Source organism: Lissotriton vulgaris, chromosome 3_1 (assembly GCF_964263255.1).
Source record: "Lissotriton vulgaris chromosome 3_1, aLisVul1.2, whole genome shotgun sequence".
Taxonomy (NCBI): Eukaryota; Metazoa; Chordata; class Amphibia; order Caudata; family Salamandridae; genus Lissotriton; species Lissotriton vulgaris.
This window is the reverse complement of record NC_141689.1, coordinates 2,085,598,486-2,085,620,574: the sequence shown is the minus strand read 5'-3', so window position 1 is coordinate 2,085,620,574 and position 22,089 is coordinate 2,085,598,486. Positions and strand designations below refer to the sequence as shown.

The following is a 22,089-nucleotide window of genomic DNA, read 5'->3' as shown; positions in this document are numbered from 1 at the left end:
TTCCCACCCACTGAAGCATCCCAAACATGCCAGTACCATGCTCCCACCCATCCCATCCCGCCCTGTCCCCCAACAAAAAGAACAACTGCATGGGTCTCACTAGTCTCATGTAGTGGACCAAAGTGGGGTATAGCCCTATGGGGACAATTCTAGGTGGCGACACAGCCATTCCCTAACCATACAGTCCAGCAGCCAAGGCGGCCGCACATGCAGGCAGGGGTGCCTGGCGAATAAAAAAGTACGTGGCACAACACGGCATAGCGCAGTTATGTTAACATATGGCACATATACAGGGCAACCTCTGAACAAAGCCCTCCTCAACACATAATACAAATCAACACAGGTCATCACTCTTACTGCGGATCAGTGTCCACTTCTTCCATCAGGGAGTTCCGAAGGTCTCCCGCAGCTGCGCCACTCCTAGCGGACTTCTTTAAATGGTTCAGAAATTCCTCTACCAGTTGAGGCTTCGTAAAAAAACGTTGTTTCCCCTGATATGTGACTCGCAGTCTCACTGGGTATAAAAGTGCACAGTCAATCTGTGCTTTGCGCAATTTTGTTCTTGACATCCACAAACTTCCTCCGTTCCTCCTGAACCATGGGGGTGAAATCAGGATAAATGGAAAATGAATTACCATCATAGGATAGCACTTGTTTGCTGCGTGCTGCCCGCAAGGCCACATCACGGTCTCGATAGGGTGCGGGGTGTCTCCAGGCTTAAGCCGAGGACCAAGCGATCGGTGGGCACCTTCAACGATGAATTGAGCGGAAAAGGCTTCTGGACCTACCGCTGTCAGAAGCATTTTCTCCACATAGTCCTCCATGCGCCCAGGTCGACTCCGGTATTCCAAGAATGCGGATGTTTTTGCGTCGGCTGCGCTCTTCTAAATCTTCGGTTTTGGCCGCAATGATGTTCAGCAAATTGTCCATGCGAGTCAACTGGGACGTGTGATGGGAGGAGACGTCCTCCGAATCAGAGATGCACCGTTCCGCTTCTGAAATCAGTTCATCGTGCCCATCGAGCTTGTGGGCGATAGCGTCCATCTGTGATGATATTCTGTCTACTTTATCCACAATGGTGGCAAACCCCTGTCGTACCTCCCTGAGAATGTCCTGGACATCAGTGGTTTGGGAGGTGGCGGCAGCACCAGCACCACTATTCCCAGCTTGATCTTGATCATCCTGCCCATGACGGTTAGCTTTTTTTGGCAGCCTCAAAATTAAGTTTGGGCTGGCGCGTGTTTGGCTTGCCCATGGCACCAAAAGAGTATCTTGGCGACAGTTACAGCTGTGTTCAATCAGCAAGTCGATTTATGCACTGTAGCGCAGGGGAGGGCAACCGTTGCACAATGGTGTCCAAGAAAGGAGGAAATGAGAAGCTGAAGTGGGGGAGGCACGCCACCGCACCCGCAGCAGCTCCAGGGAGACAGGTGGAGTATGGAGTCAACGGTAGTGTGCTGCCACAGGATGAATGACAAAGCAAAAGGTGCCAAGCTAGTGTGATGGGCTAAGTGACATGCAACAGGGAATGAAGTCCAGCATGTGGTAGGCCAGCAGGCAAGCCTTCAGTACACACCTCAAGGGGCAAAAGCGTGGCCCCGAGTTAGCACAGCTCTAGTATGGGCCTTATTTGGAAAAAGGTGCCGGCAGTTCGCCACCCGCAGGTGCTGCTTTCTGTTCGCGCCACTGCCCCGGTAAATACAGGTCCCAGGAGGTTTTGGCAGGGCGATCCAGGTCCGGGCACAGTCGGAGGCCTCCTCCCTCAAAGGTGTTATGCCCAGTGGTGTCTGGGGGCAGTCGGGTCTTCAAGCGCGAGAGGGCAGCGCCGCAACGGCCGTACCGGCCTCGGGGGTTGTAAAGAGCGCGGCAGCATTTCACTCACCGCAGCGCCCCAGGGCTGATCCTCCGCCGGTCCGTCTCAGCCAGGGGTCCGTCAGCGGCAGAGAGGTCGCGTGTAGAAAGTCTCAAGCCTCCGAGTCCGAGGCGAGGGGACACGGCCTGCGCGGCCTAGGCAGTCGCACTGCAGCACCGGGCTACAATGGCCCCGAGGGCCGGCGCTCAGGCTCCAGGAGGATTTCGGATGGGCGGGGCCAACTTCCGCCGCTGTTCACCGGGGCTTCAGGCAATCCCGGGGACAAGATTCACCATGAAGGTACAGGATGGGTAGTACGTGCAATCGGAGGTGCCAGGATTCGCCAGTGAGGCCAGAAAAGGATAAATTAAAGGATTAATGGCGCAGAGTGGCAGGAGCCCACTAACAAGCAGCCATCTGCAAGCGCGCCACCTAGCGCCCCCCTGTGAGACAAATACTTTGTTGTCAAAAATATCATGGGGCAGAATATTAAAGGTAAGAATATTATTTTTGTAGGTCTTTTAATTAGCTTTTTAATACAGTAAATCTGTTTTTTATTTCTTTTAGCTTTTGTGCTATAAATTGTCACGGTTTTAATGTAACGTTCATTTAATTATTTCTAGTTTGGTTTTTTTAAGTTAGTTATACATTTTCAGTTTTATTGTATTTTATGTCCTTTTTCAGTGGATTGTTTGATTTGTAGGGGAAAAGGTTGGGAAGTTTTTTAATATTTCTTTTTAATGGATTTTTTTTATAAGTTTTAATTTGTTAATTAGATAATTGGGATTTTTAAAATGAGTAATGACGTTTTTTAATATGTTTTTATTTATGAGTTGGTTAGTTAGATAATTGATTGTGTTAAATGTTTTTTTTTAAATATGGATATTACTTGATTATATTTTGTTATGGTTTTAAGCACAATAAATAACTTTTATAGTGTTATTAATTTATAAACTAATGTGTATTGTTATTTTTTCTGTTATTATTTTAATTTGTTTATGTTTTCAGAAATAGGATAGAAAGTACTTTAAATACATTTTTTGAAAATATTTTTTCCTTACTTTGAAGTGTGACTAGCAAATCTAACCCCGCCAACTTCCAACACGTTCCCTACTTTTTCTAATGTTGGAGTGGGAATAGGAAATCTGACCACTTCAAATTCTAACACTTTCCCTACTGTTGCCCACATTAGTGTGGGGATAGTAAATCTGAGACCTCCAAAAGTCAATACTTTCTCTATTGCTGCTTATGTCAGAGGGGGAATTGTAAATATTGCCCCTCTAAAGACAAGCATTTGCCCTATAGTTGCTTACATTAGAGAGGGAATAAAAAATTTGACCCCTCCAAAGTTCAAGACTTTCCCTACTGGTGCAAATGTTGAAGTGGAAATATTAAATCTAACCCCTTCAGAGTCCACTACTGTTTCTTACATGTGAGTGGGAGATCTAACCCTCCACATTCCTAACCTTCCCTTATATTGTTCAGAATGGAGTGAGAATAGTAAATCTGACCCCTCCAGAGTACAACACTTTCTGTACTGTTGGTCAGGTTGAAGTCAGGTTGAAGTGGAAGTCGTGAATTTGGCACCTCCAAGTCTATTTTTATTAGCCTTTGTTAAATTCTTTGAATATATCTTTTTTGCATTCACTTTAGAAGTTATACTAATGTGACGTTTTTTTAATATCTAATGTTTGTAACTGTATTTTATTTCATTTGTACTATTATTATTTATGTTTAAAACATTTTTTATTTTTATGCTTATTTTTGCAATTAAATTTTAAAAGTACATATTCTTATTTTCTGTTTGCAAGTTATATATTTGTATACGTCTTGTTATATTTTATTTTATATTTGTTCACCTAGTTTTTGACAATATTATGGTCTTCTATATTTTTGTTGCCAATATTTTTCACTTTACATACAACATAAGAAAAGTCGATATTTGTGTTGTCAATAATCTTATGCCGATATCATTATCCCCTTTGTTGAAGTCGGCAACATTTTGTCAAAGTGCAAAACACCAGAATCGCCACCATCTCAAATGCTATGCATTAACCTGATGTCCTTTTATAGCTTCAAAAATCAATCACTGTCAATATCTGCAAATTAACACCTTTACATGTGGCTACCTCTACCTATCAACTTTATCAACAAATGTTGAAGAATTTCTCACTAATTTCAGAATTCACTATCGCAAACATCATAAATCAGTTGAAGTCGGCTGCTTCTAACCTTGATCCTGGTAATCACAAATCTATCAACTCTTTCAGTGAAATTAACATGTACTTATAGTAAACACTGTTTGAAATTTGCAAGAATGCACATTACCCACAAAGATGCACAGGGAAGATATATACAAACACTTACGGGGCGTGAGAAAAGAAAAAGAAAGAGACAAACTACTGGGGAAAAGTTAGCATAATTATATTTAAAACTAGTTAAAAGCCTGTTGAATCGCAATAACATCAACCTTTTCATCTATTGTGTGAAAACATTACTTTTCCAACACAAGAAAGTAATATCACTTTGAAATCAAATCCATAGCTGCCTTTTGTGATATAAATACAAACAAAATTCCACCTTTTTTATCCAAAAATAAAATCTAATTTTTTGAAAAAAATATGTAACAACTTATAGCCGAAAAGACAGAAACAAAAAAAGTCCCACCACAAAGTCTAATCTATATGTGCCTCGGCCAAGATGTCTCTGTCTGAAACAGTCCCAAACCATATGACCTAGGGTGCCAGTATGGATTTGCAGGACCAATATTTGTCTGAGTAAAATAGATCATTCACTAGCACTGAGCTCAATATAACCTGAATGTCAGTTTCTGCTAAATAATTTGCTAATTGAAATCTGTCCACCTTTTAGCTAATTGCGCACAAATTCAAAACACTCAATACTCAAATATATCTACTGACAGTTTATTGGACCTCAACTCTAATTTTATTCATAACGTGATTTGCTTTCCTGATAACGGATGTCTAGGAAAAAACTCATAAGAGAAAGTATGGCTATCTAAAAGAAATTAAGTTTAGCAGCATGGTTATTCCTTCAAATGGCATATAAAATACGTTTTCGGCGCCCCTCTCAAAGAGCTAGGAGCCATAATTTACATCAAAGCTTTCAGAAAAAATTAAAGATTCAGAGGCGCATTAAAGACAGATGATGGTCAGTCAGTCATTCAATCTATCTTTATTCGGCTACATCTAACCATAAAAGCAAAATAAAACATTCATAATCATCCTAAACATCTCCAGAAAAAAACGTCCATACAAATCTTAATACAATGTTCAGGATGAGGCCTTAATAATCAGATCAATATACAATAAAAACATATGAAAACAATGTAAATGCAATGACAGCAACCAAGATCCATGCTTTTGAAATGACAGCAAAAAACGACAGATACTGAATCAAAATCCAGTCAAGAAAATCTGAACTCAGAGTTAAGAATGTTATATAAATAAAACTCAGTGCCGGAATCTGTTTTTAAAAGAAAATACCTTTTGCTAGCCTGTAAAGCTTGGAATTCCCTAAGGTGTAGTTAAAATACAATGTTTTGTTCAGACTTTCCGCATCGGATTTCATACTTTCAGGATTTAAAAATAACTTGGGAATTCCCAGCAAATTAAAAACAGATTCACACAGTTTTTCTCTTGAGAAATAAAGCCCATATCGTGCCAAGTAAAAGCAATATCTTTGAGGGTGAAGATTCTATCCAGGTTAAGTTTGATGACCAACCGGTTACTACCATATGATGTGTTGCTTGAAGAGATAGGTCTCCAGGTCTTCTTACAAGCAAAAAGAGATGGAGTATTCTGAACTTAGACTTGGATTGAGTGCCAGATCCTCAGCACATTAAAGAGGACCTGATGTCTTTCCTTCTTGCACCTTCTGGTCCCAAACCTGGAAATGCTACTACTGCAAATATTGTGAAATCCCCTGAAGATCCTGGTTTTGGTTTCCAGGCACAGTAATGTATTGAGTGTGATGCAAATGGACAAAGGCAGCTTCTAACATTTTCTGAGGATGCATGTGGAAAGGGGCGACCACTCGGTCCCCCCGAACGTATGGTTGGGTGCCTCGATCCCCCCGGGAAACCATTTTGGACGGGGGGCGTGGCTCGGCTGGTATGCCCGAAGTGGCGTAGCCGGGGCGCGCCTTCTCCCGCCCAAGAGGGGTTGTCCTAGACACTTACACAGAAGACCACGCCCAGTAGGCGTACAGGAGGAGGGTACACGCCCTCCCGCAGAAGAATAAATAGAGCGGGAATCCGAAGAAGCGTCCTCTTGTTCCTCGGCTCGGAAGGCTGCACCCACTCGTTGCTCGTGAGCCCTCGACGGAACAAGCAGCAATTTTGAGAACTTGTAATCTTGTTGTTTCTCTTTCAGTTATTTGGAGTTCGAAGAGTCCAGGACCTCGTTGATCGACTAAGGGCGGAATACTCGAAACCATGGCTGGCAAGAAAGTGGGAAAGGGTTCCGAGACGGATAAGGTGTTACGCCTATTGTCGAACCGGATGGCTTGCATGGACCGAAAACTCGGACAAGTCCAATTGATCGGTAGAGGTTTGGCGGAGGTCAAGAAACAGCTGGCTGCACTGAGCGACCCGGGTCATCCTAAAAAGGTAATAGGCCCGGCCTTGCCGGGAGTCGTCCCCGAGGGTAGAGGGAAACGGGTCAAGCAGAGGACGGTTTCGGGGGAGGTCCCGGTTCCACAGGTACCCCCAGTCGCCCCCCTCATGCCAGCAGACAACTCGGTACAAAACCCAGATATAGGTCAGCCGATCCCGGTTGTGATCACTCCCGCTGATGATGAGGAAATACCTCCCGAATTGGCCATCCAGTTGGCGGCATGGCTCAAGAAAAAGGCAGGGGGCGCAGTGGCCCCTGGAGACCCGGCCGAAGAGGCCAGAATACTAATCAAGCAATTGCGGCAGTCGAGAGATGTCGCAAAGGCGAATGTTCCTCTTGTTCCCCCACAGGTGGCACCGGTAGGACCAGCAGTTGGTCACGAGAAGACGGCGGGAACAACGGCCGAACCGGGTAAGCTCGCATTGCCAATGGCGGGGGAGGGTTCAATACCCTCAAGGCGGGAAAAGGTGGCACAGCACATCCCTATGGCCACGAAAGAGTTAATATGGGGAGACAAATATGTTAACATGTTTTCAATATTAACTGACCATCGCGAGATGGAATATGCTAAAACCCAGAAGGATTTGTGGCACCCGAGCGTCTGGCGCGCCAAGATGGCGGAATTCAGGGTGGATAAGACAGTAACGAACTGGGTTAAGGCCTTCTCTATATTTACTGCAGTTATGGGGGAACGTAAACCGGTGGAGAACAGTGGATGTCGGGTTCCGCGAACAGGAGGTGAGTGGTCCGACTGGTTATTGAAGGAGCTAGGGTGCTCCAGGGACTAGTGTGTCCCCAGTGGTTAAGAGACCGGTGTGTCTCTAGTGGTAAAGGAGCCGGTGCGCTCCTGGGGCTAGTGTGCTCCGGGGAACTCAGAGTGCGAGTGGTGCTCTGACAGACTTAATGGAGGTTGGGAGGACATTTGTTTTTGGTCATCTGACCGGGTGGTACTGTGGTGGAGGCGTGGCTCATTGCGGGTAGGCTCCGGAACTCACCCCGAACCCCTAGGGTGGCGGTTCGGCGGGAGTGGGTCCTGGGTCCCCTGTGGTAAAGTGCGCAGCGATCTTTAGTGCCACCCGGTTGGCGGATGTGTTCTCCATCCTCAGAACAGTTAGTGTACTGTTCGGTCTGCGGTAGGGTCCAGGTTCTCCAGGACTTGGTCAACGGGCCTTGTCCCATTATGGTAACACGTGTTTGGTAGGGACTTAATACATAGGATGTATGTGCGTGGGCAAATGTAAGTGGTTGTGTGTGGAGATAGTTGCTTGGTCTTTTGTGTCCGGGTATGTGTGGGTTCCTTGGCGGTATCTGATTGAGTGAGTTTGGTGGTGTTTGATTGAGGGTGCAAGATGCCGCGTTTCAGTAAGTTGCAATGTTTTAGGTGTTGCTGCAGTTCAACTGATGTCAGATTGGCCGAGAGCCAACACGCTCCTGTAAAAGACTCTTTTAATTCTGAGATGTATGTGAATATGGATTTATCCTGATTTTGTTTAATATTTTGATGCAGTTAAGATAGATTACTTACAGGAGAGACTGTTCGCTATGTACAGCTGTCAGAGCATGTTTAATTCCTAAGGTTGTGGCAGAGAGAGGTTCAGCAAAGACAGATGTGAGGACTTATGATAGCCTAGAATATGGACAGATCAACATTTTAGTTTTAAAGGAAGACAAAATGTGCAGGGTGTTCCTATTTAAATGTGCTTGTAATGGCTCAGGGGGGGCAATGTGAGCAGTGATTAAGAGGATTGGGTATGTATTTCATGTAATCTGATTTGGTTATAATTAGTCTGGTTTGAGAGCAGTCTGTGGGTTGCCTTTTGTTTGTGTAAATGCTTGTTTGAATGAAGTGAGTGCATCTTTTGCATGAGTTAGTTTGTCTGGTCCTTGTGAGCTACCTGAGATGGTTGCGCCTGGCTATCAGTGTGTTTTTTTATGTAGTGTAAAAGTGCATGCAGGGCTGTGCTCTATGAAAAAAAAAATTGGTTTCTTTTATCCCCTTAATTTGTGAACAGTAGAAGATGAAGAAAAGAATGAGGATTTGATTACAAGTAATTAGAATGTATATTAATAAGAATGTAGAAAGTGTGTAAAGTTAGGAGGAAGAGAAATGTATTTATTTATTTTTTTAAATATGGCATGTCGAAAAGTTAGGAAAGGCTTCTTGGCTTTGTCAGCGCCTGAGCGTCGAGCACAGACTGCGAAGCAGATTTGGCCTTGGTGCTGAATGCCAGGGGGGGGCTAGGAAGGCTGGCGAGCAGCCCAGAATTCTTAGCTCTTGGAAGATGGTAAGTGTGAGATGCATTTTCTGAACGACAAAATAGGCCTTCAAAAAGGGAATTTGGGACTCTGCGCTGGGCAGATTTAATATGACAGTGTGTGAGTTCTATTCCGTTCTGGAAGGGTTAAATAGAAAAATAGAGAATGTGAGCAGGGCTATTGTGGAAGATTTAGACGAGCAGAGCAGCGGTGACCTTGTGTGATAACAGCATTCCAATGGGTTCGCAGAGCACAGACAGAAGATTATGGGGGGGGGCTAGGAGGCCCAGCTATTGGCACGGACAGGCAGAGATACACAGTTGGAGCCATGTGAATTGTGAATTTAGAGCGAGTATGCATAATTATTAGTGCAAAATGCTGGTTTAGACTAAAGTATGAAGGAGTTGTTCAGAACACATGTGATTTAGTATCAGGAACAAACTTATGAATAATTTTCAACAGGTTATTTCATTGGACAAGTCTGAAAAAAGAAGGATTGTCTTGAGAAAAATTAATTTACCAGATATTTTGTTTCACTGTTGGTCCATGTCATGGTATACAGGTTTTCTATTTGAATAAATACTGAGTAGGGGGGGGTCTCTGATGGGCATACTGATTAGTGTTTTTGCTAGTGGATCCCTAGTGGAGAGAACTGATCATGCGAGGGTAGGTATCTATTATTGATTGTGTTGCTCATAAGAATGGTCTGGTGGGAATGTATATATGCATGTATACATTGGATTTGTATAAAAGTCTTTGTATGCAGTTTGTCCATAGGACACCATTGCAGTGGGCCCAGTGCCCCACCCGCTGAGTAGAGGTGCAGAGTGTGTTTGTGCAAATGTCAATATATTAACATAACACAGTTAGAGCTGTGATTTCACCCAGAAGTAAGATGTCTGTGCAGAAAAAAGATTTGGTACCTTTAATTACAAGAATAACAGTTGTACGCATGGAAAGCACATGTATATCTTTTGTCTTTTGATGCTGCCTTAAATGTTATCATAATTTAGTCATGTGATTTTCAATACTGCTACATGTTTTGTTCTTTTGGCTGGAGGTTGGGGGCTCGTCCTGTCTAAGACAACAAATAGGTTGTTTTTTTTACATTGAAAGGATGTTAGGGTGTGAATGGGCTCCAAGCATAGGTTTTAAGGAAAGTATTTATATAGGGTATTTTTACTAAGTGATTGCCTTTCCGTCCAATATTTTGTGTGTTGTTGTTTTTTTTCTTTTGTGGTTTGATTTGTTTCGTTTCAGTGCAATGGGAAATATTGTCTCTGTGTTATGGTGAGTATTGATGCAACTTTGTGATAGACGGATTACATGTGCACTGGCACCGCATGATGCATGACATGCATGAGAAAGATATAGTCCTCTGAGTAACTAATATTGTGTTTCCCTTTTTGTGGCTTTTGTGTTTGGTATATGTATTATTGCGTATTATTTTATGTTATACGCATGTAAATATTGTGTGTTTTATGTTTTCTTTGGCTTATTGTGCATTGTTTGTTCTGTTCTGTGTGGTAGGTATGCTGATCGATCTTAAGGCTGACAAATTAAGGAGGCCAGCATACTGGGTTTTGGGCTGCAGTTTCACTGTGCATGAAATGCATGGCATTGTGTTCTGTGTCACAGCTCCTTTGCATGTGTTGCTGGGATTTGTCTATGCCTTCTGTGCTTGGCACAGCCACTATACCTGCAGCCTTGGTATGCTTATTTCTGTTTTGTATTGTTTTGACAATTCTATTTTTGATACTAGTACAAGCTCCTCTGTGGGGAATTTATTCTGGTCCTTAAATTTCACAGGCAGCACTTTTAGCAGTGTACGTCTATTTTGTTACATGGTTGTTCTTTTATAGATTTCCCTTTTGCCGCCATTTCCCTAATGAATGGCGCATAGTGCCTGGTTATGGGGGATTTTTACACTTTCCTTGTCCTTACTCCTTAATGGGAATATAAGGCCTCAAAAGAGGTTGTGTGTTTTGCAATGGATAAATAATAAGAATGAATTCTCGATATTAATAGGCACACACATCATTTTATGGCAATGACATTTGTACATGTGCTAAAAGATGTTCTAGCCCTCTCAAAAGTGCTATGTATCTCCTACAATTTTGTTTCTGCCCAGTGCTGCACCCGGGGGTTGATGGTTTTGACTGAAGAGAAATATGTTTCAGATTTCCTTCTGTCAAAAATGGGTGAGGTAGCTAGCTCTCCGCTATCTCTCCTATAAATTAGGAATAGGTAACATGTATATTGCTCCCTCCTCTTCTCCAATTTTTATTAGCCTGTTCTGCTTTGCTCTAAAAAGGGAATTTGATGTTGGTAGTTTTGTTTTACAAGTGTTGGGTTTTAAAGTTATGCTGGCACACTGCTAGTTCTTTATTAGCTAGTCTGTGAAAATAAACTGATAGTCTTTATTAGAGAAGACGCCCCAGACTAATGTTTCCTTATTTGACCTTTGAAGGGAACAATAGTTCTGTACTTTTTTTCTTTTATTTTTCAGAAAGACACACATTCACTGGATGATGTCATCAGTGATGTCATTTGGGATGTCATCAGTGATGTCATGAGTGATGTCACTGACCACGTCATGAGTGATGTAATATGTGATGTCATCAGCAGTGCATTGCAGGCGCGCGTGTTATAGTTAGCTGAACTAACTATAACGGGGGAATTTCAATAGCTTTGTATGAGTGAAATATTTTTTAGCTAGGATAGCTACTCCTCTTGTCCTACTATCCTGATTTGTATGAGCAAGAACATCATACCCCATCTGTTCCAGCATGAATTTATCCTTCCCCATAATATGATTGGAGACATACCACAACCAGCCTTAACGTCCTTAGCATAGCTGCAGCCGTCTGCCTTTTCCCTCCGTTATTCAGTCCACATATGTTAAAAGAGGCCACCCTTAACGTCATGTATATTTACAAGGATTTTCCATACTACCTGCCAGCTTGAAACTCTCTTCTCTCATTATGTATACCCAAGTTTCCTCTTCTTGATGTGTTTTGTCATTTTGTGTTGTTTTCTCCACCAGACCATCACAAGACATGGTCTACATAGTGAAAAAGGTGAAAGATGCTTGTGTGATCCTCAGCAAAATATCCTCAGCAAAATATTTTTTCTGTTGCAATTATAGCTTTGTAGAAGTTAGTTTCCTGCTGTTTCCCATAGTACATGAGCATGGTCATGAGTAAAAAAAAAAAAGGTGAATATTAGAAGTGTTTGATGTTTTGCACAACAGTGAGGGTTCTCAAAGTAGACGCTGTGTGCATGCTATTGGAATAGCGTTTTGAAATTCCCTTTTTGGGGATTCTCAAGAAAATGTTTTGCGGGAATACAACATGTCTGTGTTGTTTTATTTTTTCTCTTCTCTTAGAATTAACGCATACGTCCGACCACAGGTAATACAGTGGAAAAGTCAAACATGTAATATATTATCTATTGTTAGCACAAATTTATTGATAGGCCTGAGATGTTTTTTTCATTCAAATCCACACCGCCCAGCAAATGTTTGTGGTGTCTTGAGACCAAATTGTTTTGACCCTTTGTATGCTTTGACTAAAGATCTTCGTTCTATTCATCAATAGGTAGCAGACACCCTGAAGCCGTTGCCGGAGGGGCCTGGACACACCAACAATCATGAGGACTGCGTCGACATCCGAAGAAACCAGCGGAAGTTTTACTTTGAGCCGAGAGGAAGGTGCTGTTACCACCCAAACAGCACTCAGGATCCTGGCTCATGAGTGGGCACCCATGCCAGCCGTGTAAAAAGGGTCTAGCTTCTGTTGCCCCATGAGTGGGAGTGGGCGAGAAAGGGCGTCGCTGATGACAAATACGCTTCTCAGATGCTTTATTGAGAGGTGACGAGCCTGATCAAAAGGATAAGAGGCCATCTCTGATTGATAGTGGTGAGGTCTCTCTTGATAACAGTGAGCAAAGATCAGCAGATAAGTCCCCTGCAAAATGAGCCCCCCATTCTGTTCACAGATCCAGAGGTGCGAGGGAGCACTCGATACAATCTGTGGCCCAAGAAAGGAGAGCAGGGTATCGGAAGAAGGGCTGAGTAAGGGAAGTAGGGAAGGACTAAAGAGAGTGTTAGGGATGGACTGCTGGAAGAGCCCTGGTGCACTGTTGAGACATTGTCAGGTGAGACACTAGGACTGCGCCTGGGCCCAGATTAAGTGCTCCTCTGTTACAACTGCTGTGTGACAAGCGACGTCGGATTAGGGTATGAACGGTAAAAGCCTGCCTGTGAGGCTTTAACGGACACAGGGAGAAGATCCCTTTTGAGGGTTGAAGAACCCCTCTGGCCGGTTTTAGGACTGTCTGGGACAATTTTTTCTAGTTTAGTTTCTGTTTCCCTTTTTTCCTTTTTGCTTTTTGGATTTTTGGTTACGTTCCCTTTGGTCGTCCTATCCCCGATGAGGAGCAGCCCTTTGCGGCTCCTCTTAGACCTGAGCCCGCTTCCCCCTGGTTGGCCTCAGTGTGAACTGTTTTTCCCTTAGTTTACTTTGGTCTTTTAGCTAGGAAAATGAGTCCCTTTGAATGTTCCTTTTCCCCAGGAGGAGCTGCCTCTGCGGCTCCTTGTCCAGATGCCCCTGCCCATATTTGGTTCACATGGTCTACAAATGTAATAATGTGTTTGTTTTTGGGAAGTTCATTAGGATGATGTAGTATTCTATTGTTGCACAAGACACCTGTTACTTATAGTACTGCAGATTATTGGGTGTGGGTCGTTGCCTTCAAACACACAAGGGTGAAAAAAAAAAAATGTTGCTTTTATTCTTACCCTATGGAAGTAGCTGTCAGGGTTAGTATACTTTGAGTAGTCTAGATGCAAGTGAACACTGAGTATATGGTTCAATAGGGCGTTTTCTCTGATCAATATTATTGCATTACTTCCTGCTCATGACTTGAACTGTGATGTCTTTTTAAGTTGTCCAATAATGACATAATGTTATAGAGCAATGGTACACCGGGAGAATATGCTTAGATTAGTCAAAAAGGAGGGTGCCTCACACCCAGAGAATAATAATTGTTTTAGTAGGTATTGCAGGGGTTGTTCTTTTACTAGTTGCCTCTGCACTTCCTGTCCTATAGTATGCTGCGCTACCTCTATGACTATGCTCATCCTAGTATTTCCTTTCCCGACATTTGATTGATGAGTGATGCCGTTCCCGTTCTCTCCTTTAGAATTGCACAGTCCCTACTTTGAGCAATAAAGGATGCACTTATGTTAGCCACATTAGGCTAAAAGGAGGGTCTGATAGATTGTAATTTTCCTGCTAATGATGTTGTATATATGTTAGCCTAATGTGTCATAAATTAATATGCAGTTACAGCCTATTATTCATGTGCTGCAACCCACTGAGCTATTTTTCTTTATATGCAAGCTTCATTTGGATAGAACTGTTTCTGTAATGGTTAAGCTTTTGTCTTATTTTTGCCTTCTAAGTTAGAAGACTTGCTGTAGTACATTGCCTTCTATCTGTTAGGTTCCCAATATTTATATATTTGTATACTTTCTTATAATAACAAGAAGCTTGCCTATGACAGGCAGATTTCTAATGCTGACATTTGCTCTGCAGCCCCAATGTCTCATGGTACAGTTTTCCCCCCTCCCTTATGAGCAGAAAGTCCCTGTTTCAGCATTTCTTTCCTCAGAGCTTCGACTCTGTGTCCTTGAAGGGAAGATAACAGGGTAGCCTTCGCAGGTGCAGATGCCCAATGCATGAGCTCATTGTTCTCCCTCTGCTGAGCCCAGTACTTTTCCAGTCTGGGCGTGGTTTCACGCTGCCATGCTATGTTATATTGTATTGCTGTGAGGAGAGTCCTCTGTCCTCTCGATGCACTCTCTAGGGTGTAGAACTGACAGGGCCCATCTGCAGATGAATATTATTTGAATAAATATGTGCCTAACTCTTCTCCACTGCCTGGCTGGATTATTTAATTGTTAGTGATAGATGAGTGAGGTAAGTCGCTCAGGTGGATTTGAGCCACACTTATCAGTATTATGGATTTTTATTCAATGTTTGAGGGGGAGGAATGGAAAGGTTATGACATGAAATTCCGGAAAGCGAAAGAATATGATGCTACTTTGACTTGGGATTGCCTGGACTCGGTGTCATGGCACAAGCAGCTCCTGCCAGGGGCGGCAGGTACGTCCTCGCCAGGCGGGAGTGGGTCAGGAGTTGTCCGCCAAAAGCCCGCGGTGCCCTTTCGAGCGGGCACCGGTGGGGATTACCAGCCTAAGATCGGCGGTAATGGCGGCAAACGTGGGGTCTGTTGGGGCTTCAATCGAGGCAACTGTAACAGACCGCAGGGAACATGTAGGTTTAAGCATGTGTGTGCCGGCTGTGGGAATTCCTCACACCCGGAAAGTTCATGTAGATCTAAAAATAGCGGGACGGGAGGAAAAGGAGGGTCTAAGCAGGAGTGAGGTAGACCGTTGTGACCGATTGCCTACACCCGTTGATCTCATGGCTATGACTCCTTGGTTGAACATATACCCTGATCATGTATCCGCTGGGGTGTTGAGGAAGGGCTTCTTACATGGCTTCCACATCCCGGCGGGGGATTTTCGGGGGGACTCCTTTTGTAGAAACCAGTTATCGGTACAGCACAATCCAGGCGTGGCAGAGAAGAAAATAGCAAAAGAAGTCAGTTTAGGGCGAGTGGCAGGGCCTTTTATTCGCCCGCCGGTGGCGGAGTTCATCTGTTCCCCATTGGGGGTTGTCCCGAAGAAAGACCCAGGGGAGTTTAGACTTATTCATAACCTATCTGCTCCAAGGGGTTCCTCTGTGAACGAGGCCATTGACCCAGAAGTTTGTTCAGTGCGGTACGCATCGTTCGATGATGCCGTGGCCATGTTAAATCGCCTGGGCCCCGGGGCGCTGATGGCGAAATCAGATATAGAATCGGCGTTCCGGTTGCTCCCGGTGCACCCACAGGATCAGCGCTTGCTAGGTTTTGCATTTCAAGGAAGTTATTACATGGATAAATACATGCCTATGGGTTGCTCCATTTCTTGTGCCTATTTTGAAATGTTCAGCTGTTTTTTAGAGTGGGCATTCACCGAGGCTACAGGGCATAGGCATGTTATGCACTATCTTGATGACTTCCTGTTCTTGGGAGCAGCCGGCAAAACGAACTGTGCGCAGGCGCTGCACGACTTCTGCATCCTCATGTGGGAGTTTGGAGTCCCATTGGCACCAGGTAAGACGGTCGGACCATCTACTTCACTGGAGTTTCTGGGAATTGAGCTCGATTCTGTGGAGGGATGTTTCCGTTTACCGATGGAAAAGGTGGCCAAGTTTAGGGCTTCCTTGACGCAATGCCTGGGCAAGGAGAAAGTGACCCTGCACCAGTTACAACAAACAGTGGGTCAGCTTAACTTTGCTTTGAGGGTGATACCAATGGCCCGCCCCTTCTCACGCTCTATTGCACAAGCTATGGTTGGTCTCAAAGAGGGGCACCACCGTACGAGACTGTCGGCAGAGGTTCGCCAGGATATGCGCATTTGGTTGGCATTTCTGGCGGACTTCAACGGTCGAGTCGTGTGGAACTCGCCGCCAGCGTCTTCAGATGAACTAGGTCTATGGACTGACTCAGCTGGGAGCGTGGGATTTGGCGCCATCTTAGGTAATCGATGATCGGCGCAAACATGGCCGACGTGGTGACACTCCAGCGGTCTCACAGGTAACATTGGGTTCTTGGAGTTATTCCCCATTTGGGTTGCTCTGATGGCATGGCCTGACGACTTCAGGGACCGCTCAGTGGTGTTTTGGTCTGATAATATGACTGTTGTCGACTGCATTAACCAACAGGCAGCACGCTGCAAATGGATCTTGAGATTGTTGAAAGAAGTTGTGCTGCTTTGCATGAGACTGAATGTACAGTTCAGGGCGAAACATGTGCCAGGCGTACTGAATCATGCGGCTGATGCACTCTCTCGTTCACATGTGCAGGCATTCAGGGGTTATCTACCTACAGCGGACCTAGTGGCGGCACCATTCCCCGAAGCACTATGGCTAATCGGTGCCCCGGATTACAGGACCTCGTGGCAGCAAGCTTAGCCCCCAGGACAAGGAAGGCATACGAAGGAGCGTTTCGTTCCTATGGCACATTTTTGGGTCCCACAGGGAGTCAGAGCTGGGGTCAGGAGGAATCCTTCCTGGGGTTCCTGGTAGCGCTGCACAGGGAGGGCCGATCAGCGGCAATGGCCAGTAGGCATAGAGCGGCCATTTCATTCATGGCACAGGTGCATGGTATAAAAGACCCAACGGGTTCCTTTTTGGTTAAGAAAGCCCTTCGCGGCTGGCAGCGCCTCGAGGGTCGCAAGCAAGATACGAGGCGCCCGATTGGCTTGGACAGACTGTCTCTGCTTTTAGCAAAGCTGGATGAGACGTGCTCCTCCCATTTCGAAGCAGTTCTGTTCCGGGCAGCTTTCGCTTTGGCATTCCATGGGGCTATGCGGGTGAGCGAACTTGTCGCAAGGAACAAGAAAGATATGGAGGGAGGCTTGTGCAGGGATAACGTCCAAATAAGGGGTGATTCGATGGTGATCTCGATAGCCAGGTCCAAGACTGACCAGGGAGCTATGGGAAATAGTGTTATCGTGCAGCGTGCACGAGGGTCCCCCATGTGCCCGTTAAAGTGTGTAGAGGAATATTTGGCACTAAGGACGGCTACATGGGGGGGGAGTTTGCTTCGGCACAAGGATGGCATCCCACTGACGAGATTTCAGTTTCAGAGGGTGCTGGCACTGTCAATCGCTGCCGCGGGCATGGACCCGTGCGATTTTTGGACCCACTCCTTTAGGATAGGGGCTGCTACTGAGGCTACAGCCAGGGGTCAGAGTGCAGAGGAAGTGAAACAGCTGGGCCGTTGGTCCTCGAATTGCTTCAAAAGGTATGTGCGATTGCACATGTTGTAAAGATCAATTGACATGCACTCACGCTTCTTGTCTTTTGTTTGATTTACAGTTTCACGAGCCTGTCACGCGGGGCGGAATTTGAAGTCGACCCAACATCGGGAGACCAGCGGTCAAGGATCACCGACTGGAGAGAGGATGGTATGGGTCGTGGGCCACTCATACGTGAGGCGTGCCGGGGACGTATTCAAGGCAGGTGACGCGACTCACGCACCTGGGGAATACGGGTACAGAGTGGCCTTCCATGGGAAGGGCGGGCTCTGTTTTGACCAATTCGAACCATTTTTTGGAGGGTCTTTTAGGGCGGCAGAGGTCACCGCCATCTGTAGTCATAGTACACCTGGGGGGCAACGACTTGGTGACACTGGGTAGACGAGTGTTATTGAAACACATTTTGTCGGCTGTTAGCTGGTTAGCTAAAAGAGTCCCGGGGTGCACGATTGCCTGGTCCCACATGATTCCAAGGAAGGTATGGCGGGGGGCCTTTCGGTGTCAGCACTGAACCATTCAGTGAAGAGGGTTAATAATAAAATTGGTAAATTGTTCCGCTCTTCACAGTTACATAGCATTACTCATGGGTGTATTCGGGGCGATCGCATGTACCTGAACGATGGGGTTCACCTGACCAGGGAGGGGAATGACTTACTCATAGGAGACTTCATAGCATGGCTAAGGGGTTTGAGGAGGCATGACCATTAGGAGGAGTAGGGGGCCAGGATAGTCGGTCAACTATCCGGTCTGTGGCGGTAAGGTCATGATCGGTGAGCAGTAATTTCAAGGTCCCTAGAGGGGGGCGCCACCCAGAATGGATGGGAGCGCCCGGGGGGAGGCGGCCATTGGCCCCTTCCACGGGGAGGCGGCACCCACTAAGGATGGGTCGCCAAGGGGGGGACGGCCATAGGCCCCTCCCAGGGGGGGAGGCGGCTAGGTGCCCCTCCTATTAATTTCCCGGGGGCCGGATATCCGCGACGGCGGATAGAGAGTGTGGGGATGGGGGGGGAGTCCACGCTGTCCTTCCTACAGATACCTCACACGGGAACTCGGACGACCTTTAAGATGGCGTCGAGAGGAAAGGGGGCCCCCACCACGACAAGGGAAGTTACAGTTGGCAATGAGGGTAGAGTCCTCTGCGCATGCGCCACTCACACCGTGAGGGCGAGAGTCTGGTAGTAGGGATCTGACACCGGTTAAGACCTTGCCGTTGGCCCTTAATGCTAGGATGTACAATTTTAATTTAGAATGTATGCATTTTCAGGATGTTAGACTCGGCTAGGAAACCTTTGTATTAGAGATCTGTTAAGATTAGCCAAAGTACATGTCTTCATCGAAATGTAATAAATGTAAAATTGTACATAATGCATAATGATGAAACTTTTATTTAATGTTTTAAATTTTGTTTCATATTTTAATAAATACGGCCGGGAGGGTGACTCCCTCCCGCCTTCCAAAAGTTCAAACCAGTGTCCGACTTCTACCATCCTTGGGGATAGGTGTTGGGAGGGGGTGGCGGGCATCCCGGCCATATGGAAAGGGGCGACCACTCGGTCCCCCCGAACGTATGGTTGGGTGCCTCGATCCCCCCGGGAAACCATTTTGGGCGGGGGGCGTGGCTCGGCTGGTATGCCCGAAGTGGCGTAGCCGGGGCGCGCCTTCTCCCGCCCAAGAGGGGTTGTCCTAGACACTTACACAGAAGACCACGCCCAGTAGGCGTACAGAAGGAGGGTACACGCCCTCCCGCAGAAGAATAAATAGAGCGGGAATCCGAAGAAGCGTCCTCTTGTTCCTCGGCTCGGAAGGCTGCACCCACTCGTTGTTCGGGAGCCTTCGACAGAACAAGCAGCAATTTTGACCCACCCACCAGCCCCTTATTGCAAATGTTTGTGTAAATAAAGGGTTCCTGAGAAATAGCCTTTTTTCCCTTTTAGAAAAAGTAAAGGAATGTTTAGGATAAGGATGTAACTTTTGCAGTTGCAGAATGTGTTCTTTGCAGGAGAGAGCAGTTGATGACACATCGAGGCTATGTCAGAATTTTTCTTTCCTTAGTAGGTAAACAACTGTCGTATTTATTTTTGGTCGGGCGGTAAGGTCATGATCGGTGAGCAGTAATTTCAAGGTCCCTAGAGGGGGGCGCCACCCAGAATGGATGGGAGCGCCCGGGGGGAGGCGGCCATTGGCCCCTTCCACGGGGAGGCGGCACCCACTAAGGATGGGTCGCCTAGGGGGAGACGGCCATAGGCCCCTCCCGGGGGGGAGGCGGCTAGATGCCCCTCCTATTAATTTCCCGAGGGCCGGATATCCGCGACGGCGGATAGAGAGTGTGGGGATGGGGGGGAGTCCACGCTGTCCTTCCTACAGATACCTCACACGGGAACTCGGACGACCTTTAAGATGGCGTCGAGTGGAAAGGGGGCCCCCACCATGACAAGGGAAGTTACAGTTGGCAATGAGGGTAGAGTCCTCTGCGCATGCGCCACTCACACCGTGAGGGCGAGAGTCTGGTAGTAGGGATCTGACACCGGTTAAGACCTTGCCGTTGGCCCTTAATGCTAGGATGTACAATTTTAATTTAGAATGTATGCATTTTCAGGATGTTAGACTCGGCTAGGAAACCTTTGTATTAGAGATCTGTTAAGGTTAGCCAAAGTACATGTCTTCATCGAAATGTAATAAATGTAAAATTGTACATAATGCATAATGATGAAACTTTTATTTAATGTTTTACATTTTGCTTCATATTTTAATAAATACGGCCGGGAGGGTGACTCCCTCCCGCCTTCCAAAAGTTCAAACCAGTGTCCGACTTCTCCCATCCTTGGGGATAGGTGTTGGGAGGGGGTGGCGGGCATCCCGGCCATATGATTATGTGATATTCCTCGAAGAAAATGCAATAAACTACCTCTCTAGTTTTTGCTTCATTTACAGACATGTTTATGTAAACCTATGGAATTCAGTAAAAACTGCACTTATTTTCCTGAATGGATTCGGAGGAGAGACTTCACTAGAAGCTAATGCCACCATTCCTTCCTCATCTTATGCCACAAAAGATGTTATGTTCTCATTAAAACAATCTGTGACTTTTGGTTACTAAATCAGACTTGTAATATAAACCTGTAAAGCCACTACTTTTAGTATAGAAAATTGTACCAACAGTGGGCAAACATTAATTTGCTTGCCTCCTTTAAATCGGACATACACCTTTAATGATGATGTCATCTTAAAAGCTGTACAGGTCCTCTGGTTGTCAGACTGAAATGTGATCTTCTAAGTGTTTCAGTTTACACTTTGTTGAGCAACGTTATGCCTAATCTTAAAGGGAATCTACACAATGCTTTCTGCCACAGACCTATACTTTTATTCACAACACCATGCACACACTCATTACTTTCGGTCAACACGTAGAACTTGGGCTCTTTCATCCACGCACAATGCAAATGTCGCATACCTAACGCAATGTCCAAAGTATTTACTTTTTATCTGTGCATGTCCTGAAATCTTCGTGCCACTTATAACAAAGGTTTGTAATGTTGTTTCTATATAATGGCTTGCTATGTCCCCAACATGCAAATGCAATTTGATAGGCAAATATAATAAATCGTTTCTTTAATCCGTTTTTCTCCGTTCAGCTTGCCCCTAGGGTTCGCTTTAGTGATGTTATGTTGCTTAATCGCCGGTTTCCACGTGCGTTGAACAACAGGGCCTCCACCCCTCCCCATGAAAAATGCAAACTTCAGGCTTCAGGTTTGCCTGATGTCAAGGACTCCATTATGGTGATTTCAAGAAAATGGTTACAGGAAAAACACGCTCCGCTAAACGAACTGAGTTTCGCTCAAATGTGTTCGGCTGTAGGAATTTTAAACGCACTTACATGAAACGTGTTAAACATTTTTTAAACTCGAGCGTGAGTTACCTCTTCATGGAGAGCAGCAAGCCACAGAGACATCGGACGGTGTTCGCAACCCTGTGAAACGCACACCTCTCTCCCTACAATAAGTAAGACACAGAGCAGGAATTATGTTTTTTTAAGTTAGGTAAAAAGATAAAAAATGAATTGTCACTGGGAGAAAGCATACCTGCATGTAGAAAACTGGCATACTGCACGCTGTCTTCTGCACTAACTGCATCGATAGCAACGACGGGTTGCTAGCAAACTCCTAACAGCCAGTGGAGGGAAGGAGGAGCTGTCCTCGCGCCTCACCTCGTTGACTCCGGTATGTGAGATCACGTTTCAGTTCTGTCTCCCGCTCCTTTCAGTCCATTCACGCTACGTATAGGCAAGAACGAGAGGGCGCGTGCCGACTGCTGCAAACTCGCCCAGAACGTTCGAAATTTTAACACAAGTATGAGGCCCTTTACTATATGCCACTGCCGCTGCACAACTGCAACAGAATGCTTCTTACACA

General features: G+C 45.5%; 1 protein-coding gene across 1 annotated transcript in view; it reads right to left on the bottom strand.

Annotated features, from left to right (window-relative positions):
• Nucleotides 1-21,824, bottom strand: part of LOC147728838 (uncharacterized) — a 1,063,528-nt gene extending 1,041,704 nt beyond the window's left edge. The window contains exons 1-2 of the mRNA XM_086963349.1: nucleotides 21,760-21,824; nucleotides 21,597-21,670 (exon numbers count right to left, since the gene is read on the bottom strand). Coding sequence (XP_086819475.1) covers nucleotides 21,597-21,670; nucleotides 21,760-21,810 — 125 coding nt within the window. The 5' untranslated portion in view covers nucleotides 21,811-21,824. The remainder of the gene's footprint in view (nucleotides 1-21,596; nucleotides 21,671-21,759) is intronic.
• Between the last annotated feature and the right edge of the window lie 265 nt (nucleotides 21,825-22,089).